Source organism: Ananas comosus, linkage group 4, assembly GCF_001540865.1.
Source record: "Ananas comosus cultivar F153 linkage group 4, ASM154086v1, whole genome shotgun sequence".
Classification (NCBI taxonomy): Eukaryota; Viridiplantae; Streptophyta; class Magnoliopsida; order Poales; family Bromeliaceae; genus Ananas; species Ananas comosus.
In genome coordinates, this window is record NC_033624.1 from 15,193,137 (window position 1) to 15,207,674 (window position 14,538).

The 14,538-nt window shown below is 36.8% G+C and overlaps 2 protein-coding genes across 2 annotated transcripts; both read right to left on the reverse strand.

The window, feature by feature from the left end:
* Positions 1,751–4,003, reverse strand: LOC109708360. Its single transcript, XM_020230066.1, has 9 exons — positions 3,817–4,003; positions 3,411–3,478; positions 3,250–3,315; positions 3,068–3,165; positions 2,929–2,966; positions 2,742–2,829; positions 2,365–2,640; positions 2,207–2,272; positions 1,751–2,111 (listed from the first exon to the last, which is right to left on the reverse strand). The coding sequence occupies exons 2-9, from the start codon at positions 3,469–3,471 to the stop codon at positions 1,959–1,961; spliced, it is 846 nt and encodes a 281-aa protein (XP_020085655.1). The 5' UTR covers positions 3,472–3,478; positions 3,817–4,003; the 3' UTR covers positions 1,751–1,958.
* Positions 10,958–14,149, reverse strand: LOC109709378 (protein FIZZY-RELATED 3). Its single transcript, XM_020231588.1, has 10 exons — positions 13,546–14,149; positions 13,303–13,425; positions 13,052–13,156; positions 12,530–12,709; positions 12,360–12,422; positions 12,040–12,234; positions 11,851–11,952; positions 11,683–11,745; positions 11,457–11,525; positions 10,958–11,343 (listed from the first exon to the last, which is right to left on the reverse strand). Exons 1-10 carry the CDS (start codon positions 13,996–13,998, stop codon positions 11,290–11,292), a joined length of 1,407 nt encoding a protein of 468 aa, XP_020087177.1. The 5' UTR covers positions 13,999–14,149; the 3' UTR covers positions 10,958–11,289.

Sequence of the window (14,538 nt, forward strand, 5' to 3'; positions counted from 1 at the left end):
ATTTCTAAATTAGGATAGCAAATAAGATCAAGTTGATTACGCAAGTTTGGTTATATCTAGAGTGATCTTACTCCTCTCCAATAATTCAATGCGACATAGAGAAAAAGCACTTCTATAAAAAGCTCCTTTTGGTTTCGAAATCTACTATGTAGTTCACCTACCAGAACACAATGAACCCATGCATCCCACCCAGCTGTAACCCACAACCAATCGTGAGATTCATAATCAAATATCTAAACCATAGCAAAGTGACAACAAATGTGATACTGTTTTGATTCGCCCTGTTTTTTTTTTTTTAATTTATTCCCCTTGACTTAGTTAATTAAGCACGATGAACTTTTCTAATTTAATAATAATAATAATAATTATTATTATTATTATCCATGCAAATGTTAGCACGTGCGTCATGCCTATTTTTACCCCTTTTTTCTCCATGGTCACATTAATTTTGCTAATAAATTAAAACCCTTATAGTTTCAAAGTCCATTATAATATAGTATGACAAATTATAAATAAATAAATAAATATATATATATATATATATATATAGTCACTGATAGAGGATGCAAATTCATCTGCTTTTGCTCTTTATAAGGAGAGAGAACTTGTTCTAAGAGGAGACTTGCACTTGTTCAATTTTTTTTTCTCTTTTTTTGAGAGATATGTTGTTCAAAATTTTCTCCTATAGAATATTAGGACATGGGGGTTGTGACCATGTCAAAATGTAGAAATTCAAAAGGTCAAAATTTTCAAAAATTGGATAACCTAAGGCATATTCTCTAATGAGGACAATTGTTTAATTCAATCAGTTTAAAAAGCATTCTTTCTGTTTTAAAGAAATAGAATAACTCGTTTAATTAAGCAGTTGAAAATTAATTTTTGAGTGGAAGAGAAGATTCATCAATGTGAGAATACAGCTGCAGAAACTCTTCGAGTGTTCGAAAGGGCTACGGAAGGCGAAATTTGATTTTAATATCTGCTGCAAAGGCCATAGATGACATCTTCATAGGTTTATATGGAAAACATATTTCTGAATTCAATATGAAAAGTAATAACTTAAGGTGCTTTCACATATTTTTTTTGTCATTTTAACTATAAACATGGATATATTTGTATTCAGCCTAAGTTTCGGCCTTGCAAATTGCTTTTGATGTGCACCATGCTAATTGCTCTCTTCTCTATGTGAAACTAAAATGAATAAACAGCGAATCGAAACGAGAGAAACTTGTAGACACGACGCACCATACAAACTGCTTGTGTGCAGCTTCTCTCTTTTCCAATTCTTTTTACTGTTATAACAAGAACGCGCTTCGTAATCTATTACATCAGCACATTTCACTTTATATTCTCTATTTTTTTCTTCTATCTTTCTTTCTTTTGTACCAGTAAATATCCATCAGTAAAATGTTCCAAGTGAACAAGCAACACAAGCAACACACACTTTAGATGTAGAACATGGAACTCAATGGATTATCTCATTTACATTGATAGGCATTGGAAAAAGAGAGAGAGAGAGAGAGAAGAGAATTTCAATAAGAGTGGATAACTCTTTGGTCACAGCAAAGAGCTAAATTTTTGTGGCAATCCACATTATCAACAGATTATTTATCTAATCAATGTACGTACGGCTCGAGTATCTCAACGTAGTGTTTGATATTGTCAATTTTTTGTTCATAAATGCTTTGGGAGTAATTGCATTATGTTTTGATTAATCAATCTCGACCAAAGAACACAAAATAAAGCAAATATAGAAGGAAAAAAGAGAGACTTTTTATTTCATACAGTAGTTAAATTACACATGTGATAGGTGAAAACGGGGGGACATCTATCTAAGGATGATCTCCTTCCCATCTCCAATTACAATTTAATTTATGCAGAAATGCACAAAATCTAACTACGAGCGAACAATCGCCCCCCCCCCAATTCTCGATACTCGACAGTAGATCACAGCAGAATAACTATGCAGTCACAGAAGTCTCCATAGCAACCTTGCCCGAGTACCTAACACCGGCTTTCTCGGCCTCCTCCCACAGCTCGGGCAATGCTTCTCTTATGTTGTGGATACTCTCTAACGCGTGGTCCGCACCTTTAACCCTCTGCGAGGTACCAACCTGGATAGGAAAAGGATATATGTGTTCTCTCTCTCAGCAAGTTCATTTTCGTATCAGCTAGAAGACAACAGAACATGATGTAAAGAGGGACTCACCAGTACAGTGTGGAGACCAATGCATCTAGCCGCTTTAATATTGCGAACACTGTCGTCGAAGAAAATCTGCAGGAAGAATTGGTATATCAGAAAGATATCATACCGCAATTCAAGCCCTAACAGCTAAAGAGATCTTGATAAACCGGGATCGATCTTACCGTCTTCTCAGGGTTGATGTTGGCGATTCTAAGAGCATGCTCCATGGCTTCTATCGACGGCTTGCAAAGAATGGGTGTCTTTGGAAGTTCGACGTTAGGATTCGGCTCAGAAAAGTGCCCAACAATATCGAAGATTTTGGGTTCATTGCCTGCCTTGCATGAAGCAGCTGAAGTCAGGTTCAGAGTCTCAAAGCATATGATTCCCTCAAAACAATCTTCTAATCCGAGCCTCTTAAGGGCTTTGGACGCATGGACCTTATCGCCGTTTGTGAATATCTGTTACGTGACACAGCCAAAAACCCACATGCATTAGGAAAACGGAAACAACTTGCACAAAAGCACTCCTTATCCATCGCATTGAAATTAAGGGAACTTACGACTTTACGGATTGGAAGGCTCAGGAGAAGGTTTCTGAGAACAGGGTCGGGCTTTATCTTCTCGTAAGGTAATCTTCCATGGACAAAGCTGTCGAACGCAAAGCACGACGATAGTTAATTTAATACAAAATTTCGTACGATTATCGGCAAAAATATTGCTAAACCAAGAGAGAAAGCGAAACGATACCTGTGGTAATCATCATAATCGAATTCGTAACCGATAGCCTGAACAGCGATACCATAAGATAGCATAAGAAATAAATTGGCAGTGGCAATCCATAATTTGTATATGAAGTAAACTGTGGATATGTAAATAAACAACATACCCTTAAACCAGCCATTGTAGTCCCATAGTTTTTGTAAAGTAGATTGCACAACTCCTCAATCTTGTTCTCGTCGATTCCGAGCTTCTCAACCATATAATCTAAAACAGGAAAACATGAGTAAAAAAATTATCATCTACTATCCAGGACTAAGAACAATGATCCCATAGGAATAGATTAGCTACCTCCGATATTTTTCAGGCACTCGGCGGCAATGCCAGAGCTCAAAGGGTAAAGAGTGTCATCAAGGTCTACAATGAGAGACAACAAAAGGCAATATTAGCTCATAATGCACCTACGAAATGCTAAATAGAACAGGAAAACGAGCATGAAAAAGATGGTATACCGAAAAGAAGGCATTCGTATTGCGGCCGCTGAGCCTGTCGGTAGCGATCCTCAAGTTCCATTTTTGATCTACAAAAACCAGGAATATTAAATAAAAATTTCAGCTTTTCTATTTTCCCGATTAAAAGCTCTTAACTTATCATAGTAGGACCTAAAAATCGGATTTTTCTATATAAAACTTCCTATTAGATGCTTATATGTAGATTCCGAAAACCAAATTACAGGGAAAAAAAAAAAAAAGTGGCATAAGCTCAAACGATTCGTTCGATGAGGTGCAATACACAAACCAAAAGCGAAACCCTCAAAAAGCTCCCACCTTTTCCCGTCCAGGACCAAGATAAACCAAATAAACCATCAAAATTATGCATTTAATTCGAATCCAAAAGCCACGGAAGCAAAACGCTCACCAAATCCCAATCAACCAAATCCGAGAGAGAGACCTCGCGCAATGGAGAACTCCAAATGGGGGAAGGGGAACAAAATCTAGGGTTTTGAATGGAATAGAGAAAAACAGAGAGAGAGAGGAGAGAGAGAGAGAGAGCTAAAAAAGGGGGAAACCGAATCAAAGGAGAGGGAGAAGGGAGAAAACGAGAGGAGGGGGTGCGAGGGTTTAAATAGGAGAGAGGAGGGGGAGCCGTTGCGTCCTCCAAGTCCTAACCCCGAATAGTTGCATTTTTTTTTTTTTTTTAAAAAAAAGCTAAAAAAAACAAAGAATTTTAGTTGAATTAAAAATGGCGAGTTTTGTTTAATAATAGCGTTTGGGATTTTTCGATCGAGATTTTTAACTAATTTTACGAAGCTGCGTGGAGCGGAGAATGTCCAGCTGTCAACACGCTATTGGTCTGGAGCACTCCCTTCCCACCAATTACACGAACCAACACGTTCCTGTACATCCCCCGTTACCGATTTGCCCCTAAACTTCGATTTATCTACGAAATTGCCCTTTTTCTTCCAGAAATTATCCAACGGAGTCACGTGGACCGTGCGTCCGTGCACCTCGCCTCAAAAGCGTACTACAGGAAAATGCACGCACCGCGTGTATTAGTGCATTGTGTACACCGCCACCTCTAAAACTCTATTATAGCTGTCTCAAAATTCAAAATTTCGATATGTGGGATGTAGTCTAAAAAAATTTATATATTATAAATTAAATTTTAAATAGTGAGCGCCGATGAACTGATGTATTATTAATTCTTTTGGGACTTCTTAATGCCCAAGTGATAATTTTTCAAAATTTATATATTTTTATGCATGAGCTTTTTTAATCATTATCGTCAATCCATCAAATAAATTTTAATTTAAAAGTTTAAATCCTGCAGTCACGAATTTCTCCTATAGAGATCTCGTAGAAGAATTTAGTTTGTTAAAATTTTTTATGGCATTTAAAAGATATGCATATAAAATATTACAAAATTTTAAATACAATTTTATTATAATAATAAAATAATATTTGTGTCTTTTTTTTATATGTGACATTATTTTATGCATAGATAGATCATTTTCAGAATTTTTGATCTTTCTTTTCTCAGGGAATTGAAAAAAAAAAAAAAGAATTTAAAAAATATTTAATAATTAAATAACAAATGCGGTGCATAAAATGCACGGGTGCACAAGGTGCATGGAATAAATTTCTCCATCTCGCGAAGTGTTTAGCACGGGTACCCCGCGCTCACCGTCACGTTTCTTCCGCGAGAAACGGGAAAGGATAAATATTTTTGTCGCGTAGCATAATTATCCTTTAAAAATTATCAATTTAATTTTTTAAAACAACAAAACCATCATATATTTATTACAATATATTGAGCTTTTTTTTTAATAATATGTGAAGGAATTAACTTTGAATGGAAGCGTACAGACGTGTCCCGAAGTATATTATACAGATCTATACGTATGTTTCAATCTCCTTGGCATGTGTTATACGTTAATGCGAATACCTTTTCCGCGAATATACGTACATTGTATAGAACCTCCCCTTTTCATCGATATTGCTAATTATACTAATACCGATTATATAATACAAAATTTAAAATAAAATACAAAAATATGAAGAGGAAATATTGAGAAAAAAAACTAAATTAATATTTTATTAATAAAATGCATTTAATTATACCTAAGCAACACACATGTAGTAATATCTAATATCTAATGTGGTTTCTTCCTCTTATTAATCCATATCTAGCTATATATAGCTATCAAGTCACAAGAAATAATAAATCCAATTTTTATTTTGAATAACGACAAATTCTGCTTTAATTACATCAATATATAATTTAGATATACTATATCTCTAACTAAATTTTAAGTTAAAGTTTGGATTATTATTCCAACAAACTTTATCTCAATTTTTGTACAGCTACATCTCTTATAAACGAAAAATAGAAATTGCTGGAATAAGCTTCTAAGATACCATAAATTAATTACAAGTTTTATTTTTATGTCGGTGGGCAGCTACAATTGTTTTATGTATTATAGAAATTGCTGCGTCAAACGTGAATTTGAAAAAAAGTGTGCGTAAACCAAACTTTTATAATGTACTAAATGTGCTTGAATGGAACCAATATATATATATATATATATAAGCCATGGCTACTACACTATTATAAGTATTGGAGCCCCCGTACTCATAAGTTGTTTTTGATGATGGAGCTTCCGAATCGACGATCCACTCCGTTAAATATGATCTAGAGTATTTGAAACTTTTAGAAAATAAATTTCGTAAATTTTCGAAATCATAACAAAGTCCATCAAGTGGGCATAAAATAAACGGTCAAAATCGAACGACATCCTAAAAAGGATGATCGGATCCTTCAATTCAAGATCAGAGTTATTGATCTCTATCTATATAGTGAATAGAATTTTCTATAAAAAATTCAATAAATATCAATTCTTTTACACCGTTAAACTAGCAAGTATCCCATACCGGCCGTTAAAAATTGTCAAATTTGTGACCTCTTGATCATAAGGTAAATGATGTCGAAAAATTATAAAATTTGATTTCTAGAAGTTTTAAATGCTGTAAATAACGTTTAACAGTGTGGATCGTCGATTCAGAAGATCTATCATCAAAAATAACTTATAAATACGAGGGCGATCATACTCATAATAGTACAGTAGCCGGACCCTATATATATATATATATATATATGATCTGACAGATAAAGAAGCATTTATATATTATATATAGATTATAATTCTTACTTAATGAAGTATTAAGTATTAACGAGTCGTTGAAATCTATGTTTGAATTATTAATGTTGGATCCACAAAATGGCACTTTGACTCTCCAGATAATAGCAGCGACCAACAAGTGAGTTTATAGAGAATTTGCTCCGAAATGAAGGCTACATTCGACATTAACAACTATGCGTAAACACAAAATACACTTAGGTCTTAAAAATTGAAAAGAAAATAGATGAATGATGGCTGCGAGGGCAAACCGGTAACTTTCATAGTAAACAAATCAAACACTAATTAAAGCTTGCAGTTGGTAGGAGAACATGCCTAGCACATCATCAATTTTTGTATCGTAAAATTAGGCGAAAATCCTAAAATTAGGAGACATGGTAGGTCCATGGAATGACCAGTCACAAGAAGAGGCCTAAAATATTTTAACTAGAATATCAAAGGTGTCAATCAATCATAGAGTTTTGTACTTATCTTAAACTTAAAAAGAATAAAAAAAGTCGAGACTCTTGTAGCAACGGTTAGGATGGAGTGCATGCACAGCACCTTAAAGAGATCTCATTGAAACAATTTGGTAGATTCTACGACTCATTTGGCTCTTAAATCTTAAAAGTTTTGTTCTAATCTAAAATTTTTCAATCTAAAATCTGAATATGGCATTGCATGACGAATTTAAACAGCTCGATAAAAGCAAATGACGTGCCAAGAGTGCAAGTTTTTTCAGCTACAAAAACTCTTTTTTTTTTTGTTGCGAGGCATTAAATGCCTAAGAGTTAGGTTTGCACAATTTGAGCTATTGGAGTCATTATGAGGAGACAATAATTGGAGGGAAAAAGTAATAATAATTGAGAGACACTTAAAATTGTAGATCACCTAACACCTCGTCAATTTTGATCCGATCCTCTACATGGACTTATTGGATATGAGTTATGACACGTGTCAGAGTTGTTTATGTCGAACCTCACATCCAATAATGCAACGGTTGGCTCAAAATCATCGACTCGATCCTTTAGCACATATTATTGCACCCACATTACAAAGGCCACAATATACAAGCCAAATTAAATTATTTCATATCACCTCTAAAGCCTATAAATATATATATGTTCAGTGATGTGTGTGTGTTCTCCTCCATGCATGGTCACCGAAGAAGGAACGTGAGAGGCCACTCAATCCCATGGCTAAAAAAGAACACTAGTGGAAGTGAATGATTTTTTATGTTGGATATATGCATTGAATATGTTGGTGGTGGTTAATTAGCTTTTTTTTTTTTTTTTTTATAGAATAAGGTAGCACGATATCCGTTTTATTCATCGATAAAAATAAATTTAGCTACAGATGTAAGACAACTAGGCCTCTAGAAGAACAAAAGAAACGACGAAATAATTATAATAATAATAATCATGATAATAATAATAATAATAATAGTTAAGTAGGGTGACAGCAAGATATTCTCCAATATCTCACAATATCTATCTATAACCTTTTCTTAGGTGGACTATATTCTTAATCTCATATCAAGTAGAGTGGATTATTCTAAGAATGGCCCTTATTAAAGTCCATAAGAGATAGTGTTAGTTCTATATTTTTTAGCTAAATAAGTTGCTAGCTAGCTGTATATAAAATGAATTAGGACTTAGGTTGATGCAACTTCTAGGCCTTGTACTATTATGTACAATGTTAGCTGGAATCCAGTACAGTAGAGACCACACTAGCTATACAGCTATAGGCCCTTCCACCATGAGAAATTATTGTTTGGACCTCGTCCACCGCTTTTGATGTGAACCGCCCAGTCATCTGCCTTTTATCGTATCATTTTATAAATCATCACTGCAGATTAGTTTATTCTATTTTAAAGTGACGACGATCGAGGGATTTTGATAAAATGGAGATTAAATTTGTTAGACGGTCCACTGCGGAGGCAGTGGATCCGGTCTTAGCGCGCGATTATTTCTTTTTATTACACACTATTGCTTCTGCTTTTAGTGCCCACTAGAATGCGTGAGAGTTGTTGCAAACATAAAGAGAGAATCTCCAGTGATAAATATGATATTGACGCGCACTGTTTTTACCACATGAAAAACGTTGAAAAAAGAAAGGAAAGATAAGTAACAAGCATTTTTCAACACAGTAGTCATCTCTGATCATCTTCTTAGTAAAGTATGTTTACTTGAAAGTTAATTATCTTACTAAGATTACGCTATCGTTGGCCAAATTTTAAGTTTTCCTGCTATCTGAGATCTGTAGCCCAACTCCCACTCCTAACCAAATCCAATTTCTAGTTGTTGCATCTCGATTAGATGTGTTCGAAAATATTGGACTAGCGTAGTTGAAAAAAAGTAATTTTATACTGGGGATAAACTTGTTACTTACCTATACACGCTTGGAGTTTAAAATGATTAATTATTTTCCTGTTTTCACCATCATGCCGAGCATATATATGAAGTGACTAAATCTAATCGAACGAAGCAATTGCTATATATGTCCTATCTACATTAAATTCTAATGACGCGGCATTTACAACTACGTATAATCAAATAACCCGGTAGAACATTCCTGAGAGGATTCAAAGTAGATCGACTTCACCGGACTCTGGACTAGTATGGGACCCAAATGAGGCTCAGAAGCATCAAACGACACCTGGATTTATCTACTTACACAACTCAAAAGGATTGTTGTTCTTTCGAGCTCTATTATTGATGCTAGTACTACTGCATTACTCAACCATTTTCACATTCATTGGATTAATTCGTGTGTCCTCTGTTAGTATTTTGATTTAAAACAAGTGATTTAAAACTTCTTTATATGCTCATATGTTTTAAAACTTCAATTTTGCCTTTGGACTTTGTGGGCAGCCCACTGTCAATGAGCCTTGCCTGGGAGCCCAAGCTTTGGTCTCTTTTCATGTGGTGTTTAGTCCCACATTGGAAAGAGACTCTCACTTGCTCTGGTTTATATTCTACTTTATTCTCATTGTTATTACTTGGGAAGTGATGAGAGTGGAGCTCTCGTCTAAATACACGCACGCGCGCACGGCACGAGCCGGGCCGGGCGGCGGCGTGCGTGAACCCGGTCCATTTTATTTTTGTTACACTTTTCTTTTATTATTTTATTTTTGGCCTTACCTGGATTAGGTCCAGATTTGGTCCAGTCGAAGGGTCGCACCTCGGGACTCAACCTGCCCCAACTTTTATTATTTTATTTTTGGCCTTACCTGGATTAGGTCCAGATTTGGTCCAGTCGAAGGGTCGCACCTCGGGACTCAACCCGCCCCAACGGTCTACCTCGGGAAGGTGGTCTTTCCGTTGGAACCCTTCTTTTGCTCTCCTATTTACTAGGGTGAATGGCTGGGTTAGGATAGTAGTGACATACAGAAACCCTAGCCTGAGCTTCTCCCCTTTTCTCTCTTCTCCTTCATCTTCACTGTTTTGCTGGATCTCTGAAAAGGAGTGATTGCCGGCGCCTCGTACGTGGAGGGGCAATCTTGCTTCTAGGACAGTGCAATCGCACGCCTCGACTCACAGGCTCCATCTAATCCTTTATTCTCTACAGTTTTTTTATTTATTTCGTTCTTAATCAACGTTTCTAAAAACAGTGGCTAAGTTGTCTTCAAACAAAATTGTTTATACAAATATTTGACTAAAGATTTCGAAAGAGAACTAATTATTTCCAACATCCTCTTGCTTCTATACAACACCACTATTTATCAAAATTCCTTGTCTTTTTCCAGGGCAATTAGTTGCTGGTGGTTGTTCAGAAGAATGAATGATTGGAGCCGATAAGATCGACTTCTTATTCAAATAATTATTCGACTCACCATTTGATAAGACACAGGGTGTCTTATTGAAGTTTATTATGTGATTAATATGGAATCATCATCAATGATAGGAATCTTCATTAACTTAGTACAATTAAGTACATAGAAGATTAATTCGGACTAGGAAATGATCATTTGTACAGTACAGCTGGAGGGCTCCCAATCTTTTTGTTTAGGGCCTAATGCCATAATAATAGAAGTAGAGCAATAATTATGATGGATACTTACAAGCAGCTAAACATGAATTAATGGATCTAATAATGTTATATTATCGGTCATTATCGCAATGCTAACAATGTTCATTGCTACATTGCATCTCTCTGTGGATCCATTACTGTTCTCAATTGGTCTTATAAGATTTGGTTTTCCTGCAAAAGGAGATCGAGAATTAGATTTTCTTGGTTTTGTCTATTTTAATCTAAATTCCTTTTTATTCCCTTCTAGCCGAATCGAATACTTTTCTCGTGCTGCAACTTTTTAACTCCCTCCTACAACAAACACTTAGATAATTTGAACATTGCTGACATGACATACAAATTATGCTTCGAATTAATTAATTTCATGATACAGAAACCTTTGGCAAGGCATAATTGCCGAGGAATTTAGAGATGAAAAACACACCAATCGAAAGCGATCCATGTTGTCTACAAACGGACACATAAACACACACGCGCGCGCCTTTGGGCACGCGCATAAGAAAAAATAAATGAATTAGCAATCATTGAAGTTACTGGGCACACGCATTAATACGATGATTGCGAAAGTGATCCATTTTTAGACGCCGGTAAGTTCTGTAGCTGTTAGACCATATACAAAGCAATCCAAAAGACTCAATCCGCCTCTGCGCAAAGACTAAGAAAGAATACTCGCAAGGCATTTTTCACCGAATGTGAGTTCGCCCCAAGGACCAGACGCCGGTGTCACGAACAGGAGCCTAAATGAAACAATGTTACTCCTAAGTTTAAGCTAGAGAACTGAAGTAGAAAGACTTGTTTAAGGAAGAAGAAAATATTAACATAGTGAGATTTTGGGGAAAGCCATGCGTACCGGAGTTTTCACAGAAGGGAATATGTTCCAAAATCTCAGAGTCTCATCACCAGCGCCAGTTACTATAGTCTGCAGGAAATATTCAGCAGAAATATGATATGATGTAAGAATCGAGTTCTCGCACAAACATAGCGACTGTAGAGTTTTTATAGGTTCTTAGAAGCCAAGTTAGTTTTCATCTGAAACAAGGAGAGTTTCCAAATCAGTGAATGATGAACATAAATACCTGTCCATCAGGTGACATTGCGAGATAAAGCACCCGGAGCGTGTGGCCGGTTAGTGTTGCTACCTGTTTATCATGTTTTGTATAGTGAGAAACATGCTGCTACTGTATACTGTGGAAAAACTAGATGGCAAGCAGATTCAATAACTCCAAAGAACTGATTAAGATTACCTTCGACATTGATGGATACTTCCACACCATAATTTGGTTTTGGGAGTAACCGTGAGTGCTAACTAGTTCATTCACATTCTTACACCATGCTAGATTGCAGACCTGCAGAAAATAAACAATCAAAATCGGTGCTAAACATCGATAAAGCTTTTGCGTTTTTTGGTGAAGGAATTTAGAACAGGAACATACTTGGCTTCCCGTGTCAACCGAATTTAGCATATTGCCGTTCGCAGTGTTCCAGAAACGTATGCACCGATCGGCCGTTCCGCCTCCTGATGCAAGAAGCCCATGCTGATGCGGCGACCATGCTATGGCTTTAACCGCAGCTGTATGTTCTGTGAGTCTCAGTATTGGATTCTGAGAGCGTTGATTCCAAACCAGTAGCTGGTTCGACGAGAGAAGATGATAACGCAGTTTGATTTGTTAGTTACTGATAAAAGCTTTAAAACAGAAAAGGTGAGCGAAAGAATTAATAGAGAAATAGCTAGGGAGATGAAATACAACTTAACCTGGTTATCATTTCCTCCAGATGCAAGTTCACGGTCATCGTGGGACCATTTTAATCCACAGACCTAATCAAGTGAACTTTTCTTTAGTGAAAGAGTAAAAGATACGAGAGTGCTTAAATCGATTGAATACATATCGGCGTAAAGGTGATCTACGCAAACTGATGTCCAACCTCAGATCTGTGGCCTGTGAACTTGCTGATGAAGTCATTTGAAACGCGAATGTCGTGTTGCAGGATATTCCTATCCCTACTCCCAGAAGATAATATGCAAGAACTCCATGCGAGAATACCGGTTCTCGTTTGATGACCGCCCATATTCCGAATCCTTTTACACTTTGTGCCATCCCAAATCTGCGACGAATATTCACGTTTTGCGACATATAAATAAGATCACTATTTCCATGATTCAGACAAAGTTCAACTAGAAATTTCCTCAAGTTCGACCTATTACTACGCCGTCGCATGTACACAAAATAGCTATACTAGTCGAGATCACAAGTGTGATCTATCGATTACTCATTGACATCAAATCGGATTCTATGTGAATAGGTAGTAACATTACTAACAACAATGAGCAAATTAGAGCAACTAGAGAATTTTTCTGCAAACAAAGGAATGGTTTTCGACTGCCTAAACCAGTTTACGAATTTGCTCTTATTATATATTCCTTTTCAAACTACCAACATATCATACCTGAACATCTCCAAGGCTTGTTCCAATTGCTAGGTAGGAGCCTTCTCGAGTCCATTGGATCGCGCACACACCATCTCTCGAACCCAAATCACACAATTTTGTAACCTAAAACCGACAAAAGTTTCGTTACAGGACCAACAAACCTACTTATGCAGCAAAATAGCTTACAAAAGCAGCAGCATATTGAAGCTAGATTATTGAACTAACAAATATATGTCAAAAAAAAAAAAAAAAAAAGCAGGGGAAAACACCTTGCTTGTGGTTGCTGACCACAAATAAACACAAGTGCCCAATCCAACAGCCAACACATTCTGCGATGACCAATCTACCAAGTTGAGGTAGAAATCATCTTGAAGCGACGGAGCATCCAAAACCTGCATCAAATCGACGCAAAATTTGCATTTACCGATCTCGCAAACACGAACAGTTTCCAAACCTTTACCTGCACCCGGTTTCTTTCGCGCATAAATTAGGAACTGGTTAGTGGAAATTACCTTGTGGGGAGTTTTGGGTATCTTCCTCGGAACCTTCGGCGGCGTCGAGACCTCGCTTGCAACATTTCCCTCCTGGCTAGACCCCAAACCGGCGAAAGGCGAGGTCGGGGCCGAGTGGTCGGTCTTGAACCGGAACAAGTTCTTACTCGGGCTCATCGGCGAACCCGGTCCGCCGGACGGGGAGCACGCCGCCGGTCCCTCCCCCAGGAGCTCGGCTCGGAGCAATCGCGCGTAGGCGTCGTTCCCGCCTTCTTTAGCCGGCGACGATCTCTCCACCAAGCTGAAATTTTGAAGCCTCGACGACGATCTACAAGGTATGAACCGATCGCTGTATGTTGTTTTCGACGGCGAAGGTGTTTTCGGCATCGCCGGGAAAAGGTTTGGGACCGGGTCGATTCGGAGAGAGGCCTCCATTCCGGCGGGGAGATTCAACCGTGGTTTCCTCGAATCCATTTTTCTTTGTTTCTCGGGATTTAGTTTCGAATCGAGCCTCAAATCTCTCCAAAGAGTTCCTTTTTTCAAAAAAAATGGAGGAGAGAAAATGGTGTTGTTAACGGTCACTTGAAATTTAAATGGAGGAGCTGAGGTAGTAGAGAGAGAAATTGGAAAGAGGGAAAGGGGGGAAGGCGCCCAACTAGCCGTTATAGGGAATTAATTTGAATATATATATATTTGATATATTTGATGGGTGAGGCTTCTATTACAAATAACAGGGTAATTACTATGTTAAACCCAAATTTAAATGTTACACTTTGGGATTTTGTTTATTGTTGTATTCGTTAATAATAAATATTATCTATCAATTGGTTTAACCTGGTTTGATACTGCTATCTCCTTTTTTCTTACTTATTTTAAGCTCAATTTCTACGTAATTGGATGTAGCTTGTTTTGATTTTTTTTTTTTTTCAAAAATCACAGAACAATAAAAACAAATATACTGTTAAATTTATGTATTTATTGCTATTGGCATTAAGCTAAATAAGAACGAAAAAT